This window comes from Hyla sarda, chromosome 4 (assembly GCF_029499605.1).
Source record: "Hyla sarda isolate aHylSar1 chromosome 4, aHylSar1.hap1, whole genome shotgun sequence".
NCBI lineage: Eukaryota > Metazoa > Chordata > Amphibia > Anura > Hylidae > Hyla > Hyla sarda.
The window spans coordinates 268508424-268532257 of NC_079192.1; the positions used below are offsets into that span (position 1 = coordinate 268508424).

General features: G+C 41.4%; 1 protein-coding gene across 2 annotated transcripts in view; it reads left to right on the forward strand.

Annotated features, from left to right (window-relative positions):
• The window catches only part of PTPRR (protein tyrosine phosphatase receptor type R), a 182217-nt gene that overhangs the window by 86504 nt on the left and 71879 nt on the right, over positions 1 to 23834 (forward strand). For both annotated transcript variants that reach the window (XM_056574125.1, XM_056574126.1), the window contains exons 6-7: positions 7636 to 7746; positions 23027 to 23286. In XM_056574125.1, the coding sequence (XP_056430100.1) occupies positions 7636 to 7746; positions 23027 to 23286 (371 nt within the window). The remainder of the gene's footprint in view (positions 1 to 7635; positions 7747 to 23026; positions 23287 to 23834) is intronic.

Below are 23834 nucleotides of genomic sequence, written 5' to 3' on the forward strand. Positions count from 1 at the left end.
AAACATAACAATGTTTACCTATATAGGAGATTAACTATAGAGGAGATAAGACACAAGTAAAATGACCCAGCTCTACCATGGATTTGTATAGTTTAATTCATTGGTTGATTAACCAGTTCAGGCCCAGGTTAGCCATTTTTAGTATGCATAAATTAATAGTTTCAAGTTTTGAACCTAGAATTCCTAATGCACATACAATGGAATTGTGATGCAAGTTGAACAAAAGAAATATATTTTTTAGCCATTTTTCCTACATGCCCAAAATTAGGTGTGGCCTTGGTAAAAAGACATGGTATACCCCAATATTAAGCACTATGCACTGAAGGCTTCATGACTATTCCGCAGTGTTTCTCAACCAGGGTGCCTCCAGATGTTGCAAGAATACAATTTCCAGCATGGGAGTTGTAGGTTTGCAACAGCTTGAGACACCCAGTTGGGATACACTGCTCTACAGTGTAGCTCAGCTCAAAGGGAAAGGGAGCTGAAATATTCAGCTTTATACACTCTATACACTGTGCTGAGCTAAGGTCCCACCTGCATTTCCTGACTTTTGTCTTTCCTGCTGTAGGAGACAATTGCTAGCAGGGCTGCACGCAGGACCAGAAGGAGGACCCCTCGTGGCCAAATTTTAGGGGTTAATTTAACATGAAGTTACAAAATTTTATTGAGTAGTATATTAGAAAAATAATTCAAATAGGCTAATCTATAATATATTACATTTCATTCATGGTGACAAGTACAATTTAAAGGGGTACCCTACCCTAGATGACTGATCACAGGAGGTCCGGCCGCTGGGAACCCCCCATGCGATCTCCAGGCCTTCATGCTTCTGTGTTTGTGATATCACGTCATGCCCCCTCTATGTCTATGGCTGGTTCGTGATGGCTGTGTACCTCTATTTTAATTTATGCACACATTTTTGTCTGTAATTTGTATTAAAAAAAAAGCTAAACAAAAAAAAAATTCCCATTTTCAAATTAAAGTGCAATATTATGCTGTGTGAACCTAACCTAAGAAAGCAACAGATGTACCAAATAGCCCCTGTGTAAATCTGGCACATTCTTAAACTGTTTAAAAGGTAGACAGTTTTAGGAAATCTGACCCTTTGTGTTTCTTGGGCTATTATTGTCATTTGTTTTTCATGAAACAAGCATGTTTATTTTTTAACATATTTATACAATTTTTGCCTTGCTAGATTTTTAGGGACTTATAGTTTGAAGAAATCCTTTGGATAGGGGATAAGATGTATAAAGCCGGAATAACCATTTAAATAGCATAGGTTGCCCTGATCAAACATCTATTTATAGTTTTTTGATATTCAGGGAATCAGACAGATGGCTGGAACTTAATTTTAATAATAGGAATTAATATCAGGTGATGGGCAGGATCATACAGTGAGGGGGTATTTACTGTATATACTCGAGTATAAGCCAAGTTTTTCAGCATGATTTTTCGTGCTGTAAACGCCCCCCCTCGGCTTATACTCGAGTGAACTCCGCCTGTCAATCCCTTCATCAGTGGTCTTAAACCTGCGGACCTCCAGATGTTGCAAAACTACAACTCCCAGCAAGCCCCCCCCCCCCCCCCGCCCTTTTGTTTTGTACTCACCTCCCCTTGGCGGGACGTTAGGGTGAGCTGGTCCGAGCCATCTATGCTGCACGGACCGTCCGGTGGGGATGGTTAGTCATTGCAGGCTATCCATTTTCACCGGGGGGGCCTCTTCTCCGCGCTTCGGCCCCGACCCCGACCCCGGAGTAGTGACATTGCCTTGACGATGACGCACAGGGAAGTTCATTCGCAGCGTCCCTGTGCGTCGTCGTCAAGGCAACGTCACTACTCCAGGGACGGGGCTGAAGCACGGAGAAGAGGCCCCCCCCCCGGTGAAAATGGACAGCCCACAACGACTAACCATCCCCACCGGACGGTCCCTGCAGCATAGATGGCCCGGACCAGCTCACCCTAACTTCCCGCCGAGGGGAGGTGAGTACAAAATAAAAGGGGGGGGGGCTGGATGATGACGAAGGCCGCAGTGGTCTTCAACCTGCGGACCTCCAGATGTTTCAAAACTACAACACCCGGGCATGCTGGGAGTTGTAGCTTTGAAACCTCTGGAGGTCAACAGGTTGAAGACCACTGATGAAGGGATTGACAGGCGGTGATGATGAAGGGGGGGGGGATGATGACGAAGGCTGCAGTGGTCTTCAACCTGCGGACCTCCAGAGGTTTCAAAACTACAACTCCCAGCATGCCTGGACAACCAATGGCTGTCCGGGCATGCTGGGAGTTGTAGTTTTGCAACATCTGGAGGTCCGCAGGTTGAAGACCACTGATGAAGGGATTGACAGGGGGTGATGATGAAGGGGGGGATGATTACGGGGGTCTGGATGATGACAGGGGTCTGGATGATTACATGGGGGGGATGATGTATTTCCCACCCTAGGCTTATAGTCGAGTCAATAACTGTTCCTGGGTTTTTGGAGTAAAATTAGGGGCCTCGGCTTATATTCGGGTCGGCTTATACTCGAGTATATATTAGTCATACACTCCCCTCAATGTAAAACATTCACACACCCTGACTTTGTAATCCGAACCATCACCCAAAAAGGGTTAACTATAATTACTATGCAAAGCATATACATTAGTTAAATAATAACTTGTAATTCTGGGACTCTTAGCTCTCCTATACAATCATGCAGTTTCTCACAGTTTCAGTAAGTTACAGTATAAACACAAAATGGCAAGAAAAAGATATTTTGTTGTTCTTATTATTTAATAGTGTCAGGTTGAACTTGATGAACAGGTTGTGGTGACCTTTGTGTTACCACAGCTTAATGGCTGGGGCCTGGTAATAATGCTGAGCCTCTGCAGTATTGTGCTCATGAAGCTGTAAAGTGCAACTAAATGTAAAAAAAATTGGGCCCCTTGGGGGGGGGGATCTGGGGGAGCTGGGGCAGAAAAGTTGACCAGTTGCACATTCCATTTCATTTTTAAAAATGCCTCTAAAAATATCAAAATAGATTGGTCGCTATTAGTAACTGGTCAGCTTTTCCTTTTAAACTGGTTTTGATAAAGCTCTGTCTAAAGTTCTACTTATATGTGTGCTGCATAGACAACAATACAGGAAACTATCGTGGAGTAAAATTTGTTGGCTGATCACTGGCCCTTTTACGCAGGCCGATTATTGGAAACAAACATTTCTAGAAACCCTCATTTGCCCAATAATGGCCAATGTAAAAAGTCCTTTAACCCCTTAAGGACGCAGGACGTAAATGTACGTCCTGGTGAGGTGGTACTTAACGCACCAGGACGTACATTGACGTCCTGTGCATAACCGCGGGCATCAGAGCGATGCCCGTGTCATGCGCGGCTGATCCCGGCTGCTGATCGCAGCCAGGGACCCGCCGGCAATGGCCGACGCCCGCGATCTCGCGGGCGTCCGCCATTAACCCCTCAGGTGTCGGGATCAATACAGATCTCGGCATCTGCTGCAGTGCGCAATTTGAATGAACGATTTGAAGCGCTGCTGCGGGGATCCGATCATTCAGAACGCCGAATGGAGGTCCCCTCACCTTCCGGCTCCCGGCGTCTCCTGCTCTGGTCTGAGATCGAGCAGACCAGAGCAGAAGAACGCCGATAACACTGATCTGTTCTATGTCCTATACATAGAACAGATCAGTATTAGCAATCATGGTATTGCTATGAATAGTCCCCTATGGGGACTATTCAAGTATAAAAAAAATTTAAAAAAATGTAAAAGTAAAAAAAAAGTGAAAAATCCCCTCCCCCAATAAAAAAAAGTAAAACGTCCGTTTTTTCCTATTTTACCCCCAAAAAGCGTAAAAAATAAATTTTATAGACATTTTTTGGTTGCGCCATACATTTTATGATATAATGAGTTTTGTCATTACAAAGGACAACTGGTCGCGCAAAAAACAAGCCCTCATACTAGTCTGTGGATGAAAATATACAAGAGTTATGATTTTTAGAAGGCGAGGAGGAAAAAATGAAAACGTAAAAATTAAATTGTCTGAGTCCTTAAGGCCAAAATGGGCTGAGTCCTTAAGGGGTTAAACAGACCCCAGCCTCAGCCCTTCAGAGTAAAACAGACCCCATACTATGAATCGTAGTGCCATACAGATCCCAGATTTAGACCATCAATCTGTCTGTACACATTTTTCTTGCTTGATAACTTCTTGCCATATCAGAGAGACATGGTTGGAGAATAAAGTGGGCACTAGTGACAGATTGGAGACTGATTCACTTTCCCTTTTGTGTATTCATCAGACCACTGTGACGTTTTTTTCCCACCTGCAATTCATAGAACACTTTTTCAGTATCCTCATCTACTTTTCCCCACCCAAACAGTAATAATTCCACATTTGGTGCCACACACAATAAAATAGGTTGGTGGGGAGGGGTAGGGAATTTAGGAAGGAATAGGTAGCCCCCCACCCCATTGGATAAATAGGTTACTCCAGTAGGTAGGTTCTCCCATTAGGTAAGTTCCCCCATTGTATGTAGGTTCCCTTAGTAAGCTGGAACCCACAGTAGGTAAGTTCCCCCAGTATGCTGGTGTCTCCTGTACGTAGTTTCCCCAGTACATAGCTTTCCTCAGTATGGGATAGGCTTCCTCTAAGTAGAAGCTCCCTGTAGGTATCTTGCCCCCTGTATGTAGAACCCCCTGTAGATAGCTTGGCCCCTGTAGGTAGGACCCTCCTGTAGGAATCTTGCCCCCTGCATGTAGAACCCCCTGTAGGTAGCTTGGCCCCAGTAGGTAGATAGCTTGGCCCCTGTAGGTAGGACCCTCCTGAAGGTAGCTTGGCCCTTATAGGCAGGACCCTACTGTAGGTAGCTTGAAAGGGTGACAGAAGGGTGTACAGGGGTGACAGTGTGGTTTAGAGCAGTGACATGGGCAAATCACTTCAATTCTTCTTCTCTTCTGACACTTTGATAAATCTCCCCCCTAATGTGTATAGACATCTTTAATATCTGGAATACATACATAGAAGTAATCTGAGACTATTAAATAGTGGATGCATTATACAGAGCTATTGACAGTGCAGCTCCTTGGGATCCCCTACACACTAATAGAAGCTGGCCAAAAATCTCCAGAACAAATTCTGTTCTTATTAGAATTTAAAAAAGGAATACAACAACAACATTCAGAACATATTAATATGACATATAGATATAAATTCCGCCATGCAGTCCAGAAATGCCCACCCCCTATACGTGTTTCAAACTTCTGCTTCCTCAGGGGGTGTGGCTGCACACTTGGTAGGTAGACCAGATGTAAATATATAAACTCCACCATACAGACCAGATATGCCGACTCCCAATACACATGTTTCAAGCTTGTGCTTCCTCAGGGAGTGTGGCTGTATCCTCTTCACAGAATCTGTGTGTGTTTGTAGCTTCAGTGCAAATATCAAAAGTAGCAAAAAAATGTATTTATTTTTTATTTTGGTAAATGGGAAAAGTGGGTGATCACCTCTCTCTATGTCCCCATAGCCATCGGTATCACTGCTTCCATTTTCTGCCATGCTCTTACTTTCTGTGCTGGGGGTCAATACATTAGAGTGCTTCTCAGTCAATCATTGGCCGAGGTAGGACACTGTGGCATCCAGTAATTGGCTAACAGGCAATGTGACGTATTGGACCCCAACACAGGAAGTAAAGTTCACCGTAGACTGGATTACAGAAGAAGAATTAAAGAGGCTACGAGGACCGATTAAGAGGAAATTATAGTTTGTTTAGTTTTTTGGCAGCCTGGGCATGTTTGTATAAAAAAATCCTTTGCAGTAGTACTCCTTTGTATGTTCACACGTTGACTGAATCGCCGCTAGGACCTTTCAGACATGCACATCTCCATTGTTAGCAATGTATATCCAAGTGGATTCTGTGGAAAGAAAGAACATGATCATTCTTTAGGCAGAGTTTGGAATATCAGCAATGTGCACAATGTAGCAGAATCCCATTGAAAACAAAGGGAGGCTGCTGCACTGAAATTTCCGAGTGAAGTTTCTCTGCACAGAAATTCTGTAGTGTGAACATATCCTAAAGCTGAAACAGACAGAAGAGATGTAGAGAAGACAGTAAAAATAGCAGTTTACATTTATAAACACATTTTTACATGGTTGGACTTAGATGTTTAAAGGGGTAGTCCAGTGGTGAAAAACTTATCCCCTATCCTAAGGATAGGGGATAAGTTTGAGATCGCGGGGGGTTCGACCGCTGGGGCCCCCTGCGATCTCTCTGTACGGGGCCCCGGCTCTCCGCCGAGATAGCGGGTGTCGACCCCCGCACGAGGCGGCGGCCGACACGCCCCCTCAATACATCTCAATGGCAGAGCCGGAGATTGCCGAAGGCAGCGCTTCGGCTCTGCCATAGAGTTGTATTGAGGGGGCGCGTCGGCCGCCGCCTCGTGCGGAGGTCGACACGCCCCCTTCCAGCGGGCTGTCGGGGCTCCGTACAGGAGATCGCGGGGGGCCCCAGGGGTCGGACCCCCCGCGATCTGCAACTTATCCCCTATCCTTAGGATAGGGGATAAGTTGCTCACCACTGAATCACCACTGGACTACTCCTTTAACTTGTTGCTAGGGAACTTAGTGTAAAATCTGTCTAGATCCCCACCTATGATGTGCCATTCATTCAACTGCTGCCTGTGTCAGGGGATGTTCAGAGCCCTGTAGGCATCAGGAACCATGTATGACTGCGTCTTCAGCACCCCTACAGTCGAACGCCTGATTGGACTCGTACAAAGGACCCTTGAAGGGACCCTGGCTTTGACATACTAATGGGCAAAGTCACAGTAGGGCCAATAAGGTTCTGTTCTGATCATCGGAGATGATGGCGGATCACATTATTTGTTTCTGGGGATAATATTCTCTAATGTGTTTTTCAGTTTCTATAGATTATGTACGGTATGTAATGATAATAGCATTGTTTATAATACTTTACAAAGTTACTTAGTGCTTTATATAGATTCTATAGACAGACCTCTGAATGTTGACCCAGGCTGCATTCTCAGGGGTGAAATAAGAAATATTTAGTGATCAGTGTTCATAAACTGTGCTCCGTATTTTGAGGTGGACACGTCTCCCATTCATATTTCCCTGACTCTCTAGAATGACACTGTCAGGCAGTTGCAGTGTTTGTGAACCACAAGTAACACCATGTGGATAGAACACGTAGAGAACATAATAACAGCTCGATGCAACCTTTGTGCCTAACAATTCATTCTGAGAAAGTGTTTCCACCTGCGGGGAGATGGGAAGGGTCATATGAAAATCACAAAGTGTGTGGGAGTACAGGGGAGGGGTCGAAAAGCCGAAAGATTACAGTTAACTCTTTCCTCTGCACACAGGTGAACACTGCACCCTCCTACTTGATGGGACAGGTGATTTCCAAGAAAAACATTTACAGTGTTTGCTTTAGTTGGAGCTGACCATATTACATGTGTAGGAAGATTATTTTAGCATTAAAGAGAATTTTTACCTCACGTCTATCAGATCTCACTCCCTGCCCCTGCTCCTGTGCGGTGCATACAGTTCTGGCTATTTCACTGAATGCCACAAACATTTCTCTTAGCTCCTTCAATAAATATATATCTCTGTTCTTTTCTTTATTTTGAAGAAAAATGTTCTGCAGGGACAACACGAGGCTGATAAGATATGGACCAAAGAAGGATTTTACACTATTGTTATCTTCCTCAGCACGTTTGTGATCATCGTCACATGCCTAATGGTGAGTGCATACATTTATATATTCTCTAAATAGTGATAAGAATAGCTGTAATGCACTACAATGTATTCATTACTATGGTTTTATGTGTGACTGGTACTGTTTGTGGACTCTGACTAGGATGACGATCTTAGACATAGTATGAATGGCAGATACCTGTCAATAAAAAAAAAATCATAAATTAAGCTGAAATGGGGACACTGTAATTGTATAATATGCAAGGTCACTTTCAAAAGTGCAAAGCTAAAAATATTCTAAAGCACATACTATGACGGGCAGTCCTGCTTGGTGACATTTATACATCATGTGTTATTAATTTACAGGTCATAAAATCTAATTGTCAGCGTGGCATTACAAACTTATATAAAGATGTAGTAGTAGGAAAAATATTGCATAACTGGCCATACACTGACATCCTACTAAAAACCACCCTAAACTTATATCTCTTATTTTCAGTTTGTAAGAGTCAGGTCAATGTGGTCTTCAAGGGCAGGGGTGGACTTCTCAAAGAACAAGGCCACATTTTATAAAGTATCATGCAATGAAACATTGTCATGCTGGATAAGAGGGTGGTCTTCTCAAGTAGGTGGTCTTTTGAAGACATGTAAGGCTATATTTGATACTGGTCAGAAAGTATCTCTTATGACCTGCCTAATAGAACAACTAGACCTCTCTGACCTATCAGCACTTTTTAACAGAACATTGGCCACGATTTACCAATCTGAAGACCAAAACTGTCTGATTTGGCCTATAATAACCTAACACCACTCAGATTTTATATATTAAGGAGCTCTGGTAAAATGAAAGCTGATATGTGATTGGTTGCTACACCAACACCAGGAAGCAACACCAGGAATAATTCTAGGCTATTTTCATAATTTTTTTTCCAGAACTGATCCACCATTAATGGCAGAGTAAGACCTATAAAAGACATAAATGTAATTTCTGATATTTACGCACATTGGGGGAGATTTATCAAAATCTGTGTAGAGGAAGAGTGAGGCCATTGCCCATAGCAACCAATCAGGTCTTAAAAAAATGATAGAATCAATTTAATTGGTTGCTATGGTTGACTACATCTCTTTCCCTTAACACAGGTTTTGATTAATCTCCCCCATCTTTTTTACAGCAGCTCGGAAGGGGATCTCTCAAAGCCGATCACTGGGCTTCATACTCTTCATAGAAACTTGCATCTCTTTGTTTGACTGATACTCTTAACAGTCGAGCCCAGGGGATATTTATATTAACAAAAGCAGACATGAGGAGGGATGTGACAAAAATAGCTAAAAGTCCTTACATTCCATCTATTTTCTGCATGCCGAGATCTACTGTTCATGCAGATAGGACTAAAATGCTAGAAACAGTGTGCAAAATGAGCAAATGCTGGGGGGGGGGCTTGGGTATTTATCAATCATTTATGCCAGCTTTAAGGTTTAAAAAAAAACACAAATGTTTGCACAAATTCTAGTAGAAATCTACACCAACTCTGAGCTGGCGTACATCTCTTGGGCTGCAACATGGGCTGCCACAAAGGCGCTGACATTATTAAGAAGCTGGTGCCCCTCAATAAAGCTGGTGTAGCTGAGTGGGGAAGGCTATTTCATGATGGTTGCTGTATAATGCAGCCAGCAGTCTATAGGAAATAGGAAACTCATTCAGTATACTGGGGTGACTATGGTTTCCTAATCAGAGCATTGTATTATATTAGGAAATTCTTATGGAAAAAAATATATATATATATTTGCGTCCGTATAATGAAATGTGTAAAAAGTGGAGCTACACTGTAGTGTGAATGGATTATATTTCAAAATGTTATTCTTTCAAATGTCAGTGTAGTCATCACCAACAATAGATTCCTGACATCTGTGTCTGCAATTGTTTTCAATTATTATGTGATTTATTTTACCCTGAACGGAATACATATGAAATCCTTCTTTTGACTTGATATAGTGATCTGGTCAGAGAAAAAAAAAATTTCAACAGATGCCAAAAAGATCATCTGTCAGAACATTTCAAGTTGAGAATCTGTTGGAACAAAATTTGAAAAATGTGCTGGGGGCTGAATAGTTTGTCAGTTCATTGAAAGTTATGTTAAATTCTTAGTTGTATAGTTGACTTGGCTTCTAATCTTTTCTTGGAGATTTCACATGATTTATTTTGAGTTGTAAATGTTTTTCTAATGCTCTGTTCAAACTTGTTATCCGCCTACCAATTCTGGTCCACCATAGGTTCTGCTCTACTACTCTATGCAGTAAAAAGGGAAAAGGGTGATCAAAATGCCACAAAATAAGAATTCCATCATGGATCATATAGAGAAGGATAGATTTTTCAGAGAGGGTAGCATAGTGGCTTTGTGGTGAACATTGTTGTCTTACAGCACTGGACTTCTGGGTTTAATCTAACCAAGGATATCACCTGCAGTTTATACGTTCTCCCTTTGTTTGTATAGGGTTCTTTTGGGTTGTCTGGTCTCTTCCCACACCCCAAAAAATACTAAAACTTTAGTTGACTTCCTGTGAAAATTATACCTTAGCATATGTATGTCTGATATAACGAAAAGAGATTGTAAGCCTGATTGTGACCACCTCTGTACAGGGTTGCAAAATATAAAGAGAAGGCAGTGTGGTAGTATAAATGGGCACTATTATTATGTATTATGCAAACAGTGACTCTTTTCTCTTTAGGAAATTACAAATCTCAACAACTTTAATGTCTGTTTTGCTTAATCCTTTTAACATGTTCTCATTCATTCATGGCTAGATCCTGTAGCCACGTAGTTCCATGTAGTCCATCAGCCAAGTTGCAGTTTAGTCTGCAGATTCTTGTCATGCCCAAACAATATTTCAGGAATGGGGGCCCTCTGTTCATGCAGAAATAAGGTGAAGTTGAATCAAACTTGAAGTTGACATTTTTAAAACCTAAAGGATATTTCTCACTAGAACAGGTTCCTAGTCCAGGTGATACATTCCTTAAGATAGTGCACATCTATTCAAAAATAAATTTAGCATAAGTTTTATACATCTGTTCTAAAGAGAAGCCTTAAAGCGTACTTGTTGTTTCAGGTGACATTTCAAAATAAGTTGTCCTTTGTATGTAGATTAGGAGCAGCACTATTTTTGGCCATTATATAACTTGTATATGGTATTTTTTTTTAATCTCATTTCTGCTCTGCAGGCTTTATCTATAATTGTAGTTACCCCAGAGCAGGTAGGCATTGCTTCGTCCTCCCTCCTTCATAGACTTGTATTGATTGTCTTGCAAACACAGGACAAAGCTGAGCCGATTTTCCGAGATGATTTTAACAATAGCAGAAGAGAAGAGAGGGAAGCATGAGAACAGGAGAAAAATGTTTGTCCATTATGATATATTACAATGTTGCAACGTTTGCAATGTTTATTTAACCCCTTAAGGACATAGGGCGTATCCATACGCCCCCGTTTCCAAGTCCTTAAGGACCGAGGGCGTATGGATACGCCCTGAGCATTTCCGGCCCCCACCGCTAGCCGGAGGGGAGCCGGAGCCGGATGCCTGCTGAAATCGTTCAGCAGGCATCCCGGCATATCGCCCAGGGGGGTCATTATGTCCCCCCATGTCGGCGATTGCCGCAGATCGCTGGACAATTCAGTCCAGCGATCTGCGGCAGATTCCGGGTCAATCGGGTCTCCAGTGACCCGATGACCCGGAATTACTGGCTGATCAGGGCCGTCAGAGACGGCCCCGAACAGCCATTGCCAGCAGGGGTGAGGTGGCACTGGTGCCACCTCACGATCGCCCTGATTCGTCGGCCGGATTACCGGCCGACCAATCAGGGTGCCTGCTGCGGGTGTCACTCCCGCAACCCGCTCCGCCCCTCTTCCAGGCGGGAAGACGACCCCCGGTGCTGGGAACCCCGATCCCCGGTGTCCCTGTTGGGATCGGGGCCCCAGGAGCGACGGCCGCGGCGGAGACGACGAGGGACTGACCTGTGCTGCTGGATCGTTGGAGGTGAGTGACAGCCTCCTGCTGTTGCTTAGCAACAGCTCCCAGCATGCAACAAGGGCATGCTGGGAGCTGTAGTTATGCAACAGCAGGAGGCAGACCACCACAACTCCCAGCATGCCCTTATGGGCATGCTGGGACTTGTAGTTTTGCAACAGCTGAAGGCACATTCTTTCTATGTAAAAGTGTACCTTCAGCTGTTGTGTAACTACAACTCCCAGCTTGCACAATCAGCTAAAGTGCATGCTGGGAGTTGTAGTGGTGCATCTGGTGGTTGCATAACTACAACTCCCAGCATGCCCGTTGGCTGTCGGTGACTGCTGAGAGTTGTAGTTTTGCAACAGCTGAAGGCACACTGAGTTAAGTAGTAAACCAGTGTGTCTCCAGCTGTTGCATAACTACAATCCCCAGCATCCCCAGCCAATGTAGTATGCCTCCGGCTGTTGCATAACTACAAGACCCAGCATGCCCTTCCGCTGTCCGTACATGCTGGGGGTTGTAGCTTTTGCAACAGCTGAAGGCACACTGGTTGCAAAACACTGAGTTTGTTACCAAACTCGGTGTTTCACAACCTGTGTGTCTCCAGCTGTTGCAAAACTACAACTCCCAGCATGCACTGATAGACCGTACATCCTGGGAGTTGTAGTTTTGCAACAGCTGGATGTTTCCCCCCCCAATGTGAATGTACAGGGTACACTCACATGGGCGGAGGATTACAGTAAGTATCCGGCTGCAAGTTTGAGCTGCGGCAAATTTTCTGTCGCAGCTCAAACTGCCAGCGAGAAACTACTCAGAACCCCCCGCCCATGCGACTGTACCCTAAAAACACTACACTACACTAACACAAAATAAAATAAAAAGTAAAAAACACTACATATACACATACCCCTACACAGCCCCCCTCCCCTCCCCAATAAAAATGAAAAACGTCTGGTACGCAACTGTTTCCAGAACGGAGCCTCCAGCTGTTGCAAAACAACTACTCCCAGTATTGCCAGATAGCCACTGACTGTCCAGGCATGCTGGGAGTTTTACAACAGCTGGAGGCCCCCTGTTTGGGAATCACTGGCGTAGAATACCCCTATGTCCACCCCTATGCAATCCCTAATTTAGGCCTCAAATGCGCATGGCACTCTCACTTTGGAGCCCTGTCGTATTTCAAGGCAACAGTTAAGGGTCACATATGGGGTATCGCCGTACTCGGGAGAAAGTGGGCTTCAAATTTTGTGGGGTATTTTTTGCTATTACCCTTTTTAAAAAAGTAAAATTTTTGGGAAAACAAGCATTTTAGGTAAAAAAAATTTTTTTTTTTACATATACAAAAGTCATAAAACACCTGTGGGGTATAAAGGTTCACTTAACCCCTTGTTACGTTCCCCGAGGGGTCTAGTTTCCAAAATGGTATGCCATGTGTTTTTTTTTTTTGCTGTCCTGGCACCATAGGGGCTTCCTAAATGCGGCATGCCCCCAGAGCAAAATTTGCTTTCAAAAAGCCAAACGTGACTCCTTCTCTTCTGAGACCTGTAGTGCGCCAGCAGAGCACTTTTCACCCCCATATGGGGTGTTTTCTGAATCGGGAGAAATTGGGCTTCAAATTTTGGGGGGTGTTTTCTGCTATTACCCTTTTTAAAAATGTAAAAATTTTGGGAAACCAAGCATTTTAGGTAAAAAAAATAAAAAATGTTCACATATGCAAAAGTCATGAAACACCTGTAGGGTATTAAGGTTCACATTACCCCTTGTTACGTTCCCCGAGGGGTCTAGTTTCCAAAATGGTATGCCATGTGTTTTTTTTTTTTGCTGTTCTGGCACCATAGGGGCTTCCTAAATGCGGCATGCCCCCAGAGCAAAATTTGCTTTCAAAAAGCCAAATGTGACTCCTTCTCTTCTGAGACCTGTAGTGCGCCAGCAGAGCAATTTTCACCCCCATATGGGGTGTTTTCTGAATCGGGAGAAATTGGGTTTCAAATTTTGGGGGGTATTTTCTGCTATTACACTTTTTAAAAATGTAAAATTTTTGGGAAACCAAGCATTTTAGGTAAAAAAAATATATATTTTTTTACATATGCTAAAGTCGTGAAACACCTGTGGGGTATTAAGGTTCACTTTACCCCTTGTTACGTTCCCTGAGGAGTCTAGTTTCCAAAATGGTATGCCATGTGTGTTTTTTTGCTGTTCAGGCACCATAGGGGCTTCCTAAAGGTGACATGCCCCCCAAAAGCCATTTGACGCTCCTTCCCTTCTGAGCCCTCTACTGCGCCCGCTGAACAATTAACATAGACATATGAGGTATGTGCTTACTCAAGAGAAATTGGGTTTCAAATACAAGTAAAAATATTCTCCTTTTTACCCCTTTCAAAAATTCAAAAATTGGGTCTACAAGAAAATGCGAGTGTAAAAAATGAAGATTTTGAATTTTCTCCTTCACTTTGCTGCTATTCCTGTGAAACACCTAAAGGGTTAATACACTTACTGAATGTCATTTTGAATACTTTGGGGGGTGTAGTTTTTATAATGGGGTCTTTTATGGGGTATTTCTAATCTGAAGACCCTTCAAATCCACTTCAAACGTGAACTGGTCCATGAAAAATAGCGAGTTTGAAAATTTTGTGAAAAATGTCAAAATTGCTGCTGAACTTTGAAGCCCTCTGGTGTCTTCCAAAAGTAAAAACTCATAAATTTTATGATGCAAACATAAAGTAGACATATTGTATATGTGAACCCAAAAAAAATATATTTTGACTATCCATTTTCCTTACAAGCAGAGAGCTTCAAAGTTAGAAAAATGCAAAATTTTCATTTTTTTCATCAAATTTGGTGATTTTTCACCAAGAAAGGATGCAAGTTACCATAAAATTTTACCAATAAGTTAAAGTAGAATATGTCACGAAAAAACAATCTCGGAATCAGAATGATAACTAAAAGCATTCCAGAGTTATTAATGTTTAAAGTGACAGTGGTCAGAATTGCAAAAAACGCTCCGGTCCTTAAGGTGAAAAAGGGCTCGGTCCTTAAGGGGTTAAATGGCAGTAACAATTTAATGCTGATGTGAACAGTGCCTAAGCTCCCATGCTGTGGAGTGAAATATTGCACAGTGTTACCTTGAATGCACTGTTTTATAGTATTCAGGAAATCATTGAAATAAGGCTAGATTTATTCACTAATGTAAGTCAGAATATGAAGCAGGCCAGTAATCTGCATACTAGAGTATATGTTATGACAGATGTATGGATGGAAGTTTTCACAACAATATTTACCCAGGTGTTAATAACAGAACAGCTTGAAATGTTTCCCCTCCACCCCTCCTCTTCAGGGGATCAGTTGTGACGTGTATTGTAAACCTATACATTTGCTCTACCTGAAAGCCGGGCTAGAGGTTTAACAACAATGTCACAATGAGATGTGTGTCATCTGATTAGGTGGCAAAACAAGTCTTGAACCCTGTGTTACTATCCTCTATCTGCTGCATTAGGAAACGTTATGACTTAAATAGACAGCCCAAACAAATGCAATATGTGTTTTACAATCTACATCTTGTCTTAAAGATGCCGAAATTTTATATTTTCTGCCGTAAAGTATTTTCCCTACAATATTTCCCCCTATAATCAAACAATTGCCAGAAGTCTATAAATTCACGAGTTGTCTGTTTGTCTTTTCATAGCCTATTCGGTTGTTATATTGGTGTGTAATGCTAAGTTCAGATTAGTGTTGAGCTCTATTTGGGGGGAGCTCCATTGCAGAGTCCATTCTAGTGACAACAACGGACTTGTACAGCCTGTTGCACAACGGACACCAACTGAATCCAACGTGTCCCATTGACTTGGAATGGGGTCCGTTGGGTTTCCATTGGGTATCAGTTGTTTCACAGGAATTAAGAGAAGAAAAAATGACTGCTTGTAGATTTTTTTTTCCTCCACTCAAGTCCCGTAATTTTGGTGGACTCATCGAATGGAGCTTTTCTGAACAACACTCAATGCTGATGTGAACCTAGCCTAACATTGTGGTCTTCAAACTGTGGCCCCCCAGATATTGAAAACAACAACTCTCAGCATGCCTGGACAGTCGCTGGTTGTCCAGGCCAGCTGGGTGCTGTAGTTTAGTAACATCTGAAGGGCCGCAGTTTGGAGACCACTTGTCTAACAGATGCTACATTTTAAAGCGCAACTGTCATTTGCGTTTATTATAGCAATCTACCATTGCTTTTGCCTCCTTTATAGATTGTTTTATGATCATAAAATATGCTTTTTTGTACAGCCAGCAACAGTCGGATAGTCGTTGCCCAGAGTTCTCTATGCCCCAAGGCTGACACGTCTATGTCCTTTTGTTCAGCACTGGGACCACTATGTGATTGACACACAGGTCCCATCGCTCCTTCCCGTTGCCAATGAGTTTACTGGGCAGGCTAACGCTCGCTCCAGATTCTTTGTTAGAGGCAGAGCGTGGGCAAGCTCTCTGCCTCTAGTGACAACAGCATATAGCGTGTCCACACCGGTGGCACGTAGGAGCAATGTAGGGTGCATGTGCTGGGACATGTGTGTAAATCACACAGCAGTCCCAACAGTGAAGGAAAGGAGATAGGCGTGGCGGACTTAAGGCGTAGCGAACCCCTGGCCATACCTTTTGGACTATTGGTGGCTGTACAGAAAAAAAAAACATATGTTATGATCATAAAACCAGCTGTAAAGGAGGCAAAAGTAATACATAACTGTCAGTTATATTGTCTCTAGGACATGTCATGACAGGGACACCTTACATATAGATATGTGTCACCTGCTTCCTATAGCATCTGTTGCTAAACAGTTTTGGGCTGGGCAGAGCAAGATGGCGCACATTAAGATGATTCTCTAGGAATTCTGACATACTCGCCATTAAAAAATGCTAAATCTATTTTCTTTGCAAACTTTCTCCTTTAAAGGTATGTCAACCAGTAATTTAATGTTGTCAATCCCTAGCTAACATTATATCCTAAAGGGCCCCTATAGTCCAAGCTCAATACAAAACACTTTCCTCACCATTTAGTTTTATTACATGAAAACTAACCTTGTATTCAGTCCATATTTGGTTGTATAAATTTTACATCTAGACAGCAACTTGCGTTAATGTCTGATAGACAACACACTAAACTAACTTCCAAATAAACTTGTCACAAGTTCTGCTTCAGTAAACATCTGTGGAACTTCACAGAAAAACAATGTGCCTGAAAAGGTTAAGAAAGGGATCTAAAAATAGACCATCCGGAGCTGCATGATGTCGGTAGTTAGAGGATGACTTGGGTGGATTGAATGAGCAACACAGCCATTGCCATGCAGTGGGTGATTGCTTTCAAATGGTACATAATAAATCGCGTCTGCAAGGCGTACCTTCCACCTACATACACAAGTAAACTAAAAACATTGCACAAAACACAGCATGTATAGTCCTTCTTGATAATAAAAGGCAGTTAGACAATGCTGTTTTAGCTTGGACAAAAACATGAATTCCTGTATTGTTCTTTACTTTAATTAAATACATTGTACTTGGTTTTAGCCATGGACAATAGTTTTTAGCTTTCTTTTTCTATAGTTTGCTGCATTGGCTAATGTTAAGAAGCATCTTCTATGTTTTTAGCTGTGACTTTTAATTCAACTGTTTAACTAACCTTGATGATTTAAGCCACAACAATAACGTATAATCTAACAAGCCTGGCATGACATTGAAGGGTTATGACTAGTTCTAGATCTCATTTAAAGTAATGAAAAGAGGCACGGAATTGCCCCTTTATTAGTGATGGCTGCCAGTTCATGATTGGAGATTCTCTGCATGGATAATAAATGACCCTAGAGAGTAACATACAACCAAGTGAGAGGGTCAGAGGAGGACGTGAAAGGGGTTATCCAGGAATAGAAAAACACAGCTAATTTCTTTCAAAAACAGATCCACGTCTGTCTCCAGGTTGGGGGTGGTATTACAACTTGGCTCCATTCACTTCAATGGAACTGAGCTGAAGAATCACACCCAACCTGGAGAAAGACAGGGAGATGTTTTTGAAAGAAATTAGCTCTGTTTTTCTATTCCTGTATAACGCCTTTCAGAATCTTTTAGCTAAACAGTTGTTGGACAGTACAACTAATATATTGGTGCCCCAAATAACATTTCTGAATACACACGCTTCCTACGAAAGATGGGCTTTAACAGTAAATGACCAGTTCCGGGCCATTGCTATCTAAAGTAAGAAAGTTGTTGTCTGTCTTCTTTGCCTCATTATGGATGTGTCTTACTCCACCTGGGTTTCTAAAAGGTAAAATCCAGTCCTGATGGGCATCCTTGTTGCAATCCCTGTGAAGAACAAAACGATTCTTTAGACTCTGCACCTCACTATATTCATTGTCAGATACAGTGCAGTGTTTCAACGTACCTTGGCCTAACACAAACCATGTGTGTTGGCCTTCAGCCATGTGTTACTCTACTCTACATACTTCTTTCTATTGCCTTCCAGCAAAAAGAGGGACAGCTGCAAGAGAGTAACACCTGACTGCAGCATCAGAATACACAGGATTGCTAAGTAGTCTAAAGACTACAGGAAGAGATCACTTGAAAAAAAACCATAGTGAAAAACTCCAGCACTTCCAGAGTGGATAAAAATGTATAGAATTTATTCAATCTCCGTGGAGGTAAAAAAAAAACATGCATAGAAGGCAGGAAAATACGATAAAAACCGACGCTTTTTGTTAGCCTTTAAAGGCATCACCGTGATCGGTGATGTCCTGTATTAGCTGCGGGTCCCGGCCGTTGATAGCGTGACCCCGCAGCATATCGCGGGAGCCGGCAGAGGACGTAAATATACGTCCTTTGTCGTTAAGGGGTTAACTCACTGCACCAAATTTACAAAAAGGTGCAAGTCGGGCTATAAATTTGGCACAATTTCAGAAATTACTGTCATATGTGTAAATTTACCCACATTTCAGGTGATAGTTCCAGGAAGCTCTTTCAGAGGTGATTCCCTGTGGGTATCTTCAATGTGAATGTCCTTTATTTTAAATTTAATTTTACATCTTTTTTACGTTAGCTCACAGGGTTATAAAGGTGAGGTGAAGGGGGCGTTTCCCTCCTTGTGCTGGTGGGATGTGATTGATGCACCTGCTCATGCAGCCTTGTCCATGAGTCATCTCTTGTCTATGACTCATGGACAAGCCTGAGGCTGCTGTAGGACTAGTCAGTGTCCCAGTAGGTATGGGGACCTCTAGAGGTGGGATTCTAATGAGCTGTTTGTTATGTGAAACAAACATATTACAAAAGGTGTCTAATTTGCATCCATAAAAACTTAGAAATTTTAAACTTAATTGTACCAAATATCCAGACTTTTAAACATGTCCATCCTAATCATATTGAAAAATGTTTCCAAATAAAAAAAAATTAAACAAAGTTATATTTTTTTAGTTATATTTTTATATTGGAAATAAAAATGCATATATATTTTAAAAAACAAGGTGTTCTGCTTATATTAATGAGTAGTGTTGAGCGGCATAGGCCATATTCGAATTCGCGAATATTCGCGAATATACGGATGAATATTCGTCATATATTCGCGAATATTCGCATATTCGTAATATTCTCGTTTTATCTTCGCATATGTGAAAATTCGCGTATGCGAAAATTAACATATGCGAAAATTTGCATATACAAAAATTAGCATACGCGGAAATTCGCAAATGCGAAAATGCGCACACCAGTCTCACACAGTAGTATTAGAGCCTTCTTTACACCACACAAGCTGGAAGCAGAGAGGGGTGATCACTGTGATGTGTACTGTGAAAAAAAAAAAAAAAACTAATATTCGTAATTACGAATATATAGTGCTATATTCGCGAATTCGCGAATATGCGATATTCGCAAATAAAATTTGCATTGCGAATATTCACGAGCAACACTATTAATGAGTAATAAAAAAAATTTTTTTGTAATGTGTGTTGTTTATGGAGGTGATTTGCGCCATTTTAAAGGGTTTGTGCCACATTTTGCACCGTTTTAACCCCTTGGGGACAGAGCCCATTTTGACCTTAAGTACGAGCGCATTTTTTGCAAATCTGACCACTTTCACTTTAAGCATTAATAACTCGGGGATGCTTTCACATATGAATTCAATTCTGAGAATGTTTTTTCATGACTTATTCTACTTTATGTTAGTGGTAAACTTTTTTCGATACTTGCATAATTTCTCTGTGAAAAATTCTAAAATGTCATGAAAATGGAAAAAATTTAGCATTTATCTAACTTTGAAACTCTCTGCTTGTAAGGAAAATGGTCATACCGAATAAATTATATATTGATTCACATATACAATATGTCTACTTTATGTTTGCATCATAAAGTTTACATGTTTTTACTTTTGGAGACATTCCAAGTTTTTGTAGCAATTTTCCAAATTTTCAGGAAAATATCAAAATCTGAATTTTTCAGGGACCAGTTCAGATTTGAAGTGAATTTGAGGGTCTTTATGTTAGAAATACCCCATTATGAAAAATGCACCCCTCAAAGTATACAAAATGACATTCAGAAAGTTTGTTAACCCTTTAGATGTTTCACAGGAATAGCAGCAAAGTAGATAAGAACATTCCAAATCTCCAGTTTTTTACACTAACATGTTATTGTAGCCCAATTTATTTAATTTTAACAAGGGGTAAAAGGTTAAAAAGACCCCCAAAATTTGTAAACCAATTCCTCTCGAGTGAGGATATACCTCATATGTGGATGTAAAGAGCTTTGCGCACTAGAGGGCACCGAAGGGAAGGAGCGACAATGGACTTTTGGAGAGTGAATTTTGCTGAAATGGTTTTTGGGGGCATGTCACATTTAGGAAGCCCTCATGGTGCCAGAACAGCAAAACCCCCACATGCCACACTATTTGGAAAAACAACAACGCTCAAGGAACGTAACAAGTCAAGGAACGTAACAAGTAAAGTGAGCCTTAATACCACGGAGGTAATTGATAAACTTTCATTAAATTGGGATGTGAAAATGAAAAATTAGATTTTTTTTCACTAAAATGCTGGAGTTACCCTAAATTTTTCATTTTTACAAGGGGTAATAGGAGAGAATGCCCCCCAAAAGTTGTACCCCCATTTCTCTCGAGAAATGGAATACCTCATATGTGGATGTAAACTGCTCTGTGGGTGCACTAGAGGGTTTTTGGGCGGTATGTTGCATTTAGGAAGCCCACATGGTGCCAGAACAGCAAAAAACACAAAGACACACACACACTATTTGGGAAACTACACCCCTCGAGGAACGTAACGGAAGGGTACAGTGAGCCTTAACACCACACAGGTGATTGATGAGTTGTCGTTAAAGTGGGAAATGAAAATAAAAAATAAAATAAAACATTTTCACTAAAATGCTGGTGTTACCCCAAATTTTTCCTTTTCACAAGGAGTAATAGGAGAAAAAGCCCCCCTTTGGCCCTCCAGCTGTTGCAAAACTACAACTCCTAGCATGCCCAGGCAGCTGTTGGCTGCCTGGGCATGCTGGGAGTTTTAGTTTTGCAACAGATTGAGGGCCACAATTTGGAGATCACTGTGTAGTGGTCTTCAAACTGCGACCCTTCAGATGCTGCAAAACAACAACTCTCAGACTGTCTCTAGACTGTCCAGGCATGCTGAGAGTTGTAGTTCAGCAACACCTGGAGGGCCAGATGTTGCAGAACTACAACTCCCAGCATGCCTGGACTGTCTGGGCATGCTGAGAGTTGTAGTTTTCCAACATCTGGAAGGACAGTGTTCTCCAAACTGTGACCATCCAGATGTTGCAAAACTACAACTCCCAGCATTCCCAGACAGCCAAAGGCTATCTGGGCATGCTGGGAGTCATAGTTTTGCATCTTCTAGAGGGCCACAGACAGATCACTCACCGGCCGCAGCCCGCCGACTCCGCATCCTGCAGCAGCCCGCCATGGCCCGCAGCAGGCAGACTCCGCCGGGTAAGCTGCCCCCCGATGTCCACCAATGCCCCCACAGGACCACCGCTGCCATCTCCTCCTAGTGTTGAATTTCTATCAATCTGCCTGATTTGGTTCCCCTTAGAAAGGGTGGAATATTGCTAGGTCTGGATACTGAAACTTTATTAAACATTTAAATGTAAAAACACATAAAAGAAGAGGAATACATACATCAGAAAAAGAGTGACATCACTGGAGACCCTCACTAAATTGTAATGAAACGTCATTCTAGGAGTAATCAACAATGTAAACAAAAAGCAGCAAATGTAAACAGAGATGAAAACAAACCCTAAGATGACAAAGTCATCAAACCCTAAGATGAGAATGCACTTTATTGTATGCACGTTTTTTAGTGCCAGGAGTGCTCTACTACCAGTTTTTACTCTTTTTGTCAGTGTTTTTATGCATATTTGTAGTTGCTAACTCTCAGTATTACTTTTCATTACAATTTAGTGAGTGTCTTCGGTGATGTCGCTCTGTTTATGTTGTATGTGTTTCTCCTCTTTTACATGTTTTTATATTGATTTGTCTAATAAACGTACACTACTATACCGTTATCTTTAAGTGTCTTCACTTTTATCTTTTTTGATCCATATAGTACATTTGGAGATTACAATACAGTGTTAATGGCTTTACATTGGCCACTGTGGCATAGTCCTGTATTCCTTTGCCTGTTTTGGGTTATATGTCTGGATACTGTATATTTTGAATAGAAAAACAGGATCTAAACAAAATGTTATTCTGATCAACAGCTCCTCTTCTGTTGGGACCATAATGTACTTGAACAGAATTCTGTTGTGAAGAACAGATTGCAAAATTGCACAGTTTTATGGGGAAGAACAAGTTAAGCCTACACAAATTAAGTCCAGTTTAGTTTAGGTTATATTAGACAGGACCAGAATAATATAATTTGGATTAAATCACATGTTAGGAACCTATCATGCAAATGTACACAAACATTTTTTCCTAACTGTATTTCTACATTATTAGTTATGTCACTTATTAAAAAATTTGGATGCATTTGCAAATACATACCGTAACATCATGTAGTAGATTACACGTATATTATTTATAATGGGGACATAAACTGTAAGTAACAATGCAGAGACCGTCCTAATAAAAGCATTCTATCAGGCCGACTATACAGCCGTATTGAAGTTTTATAAGCAGAAACAATAAAGTAAAGCGTACAATGAAGAAAACAAACCGCCCACAGCACAAATTATGGAGCTTTTTCTGAATGCACGCCTTTGGTTTTTTGTGTGTGTTTGCTCTGCTTTGTTTATACAGTAGGAGGAGAAAATTGTTGATACTCTTTAGTTTCTATCTCTGTAGGTACTCTACAGATTAAAAGAAAAGATCCAGTTTTCATTGAGTCAGGACAAAAAAAACCAAGAGATACACCTGTCGCCGCTCTCGGTTCAGCCTACACAGTCTGAGGCAAAGAGCTCGAACAGTATGGTTCATCCTGAACATATCCCCAAAGCTGTGAATGTTGTTGTGGACCCACAGTGCCAAGGCACCTTTGAGCTTAAACTTCCAGTGTCTGCAGGACCTTCCCCATTTAAGATGAAACCTGTGGGCCTTCAAGAAAGGTAAGCCTTTGCTTCAAATGAATCATTATTACTATTATTATTTTGCTTATGTAGTGCGTTATAGGCTATTATTAGAGAATAATATAGAGGTTCTAGTGTATGCCTGTTTTAGCTGATGTGGCAGGCATGGGCTCTTATTGGGAGAGATTAATTAAAACATGTTCAGAAGAAAAGTTGACCAATTGTCCATAGCAACCAATCAGATTATTTATTTTATTTATCAAAGGCCCTTTTAAAGAAGCCATCTGATTGGTTGCTATGGACAAATGGTCAACTTTTTCTCTGCACAGATTTTAATAAATCTCTCCAATTGATTCTATATTATCACTAAAAATTGTTTAATAAACCGGCCTATATTTCCCATGAATCCTATGACTTTGCAAAGAGATGGAGTGGAGTCTAATCATCGCAAATCATCTATTTAGGCTGCTGGAGTCTACCAGGTGAACAGTTTGATGCACTTTTTTATTTAAAGTGTGTTTTTAAGAAACATTTTGATGTGAGATGAAAGTGATTTAACCTATAATAACAATTGGGGTGCTTTATGA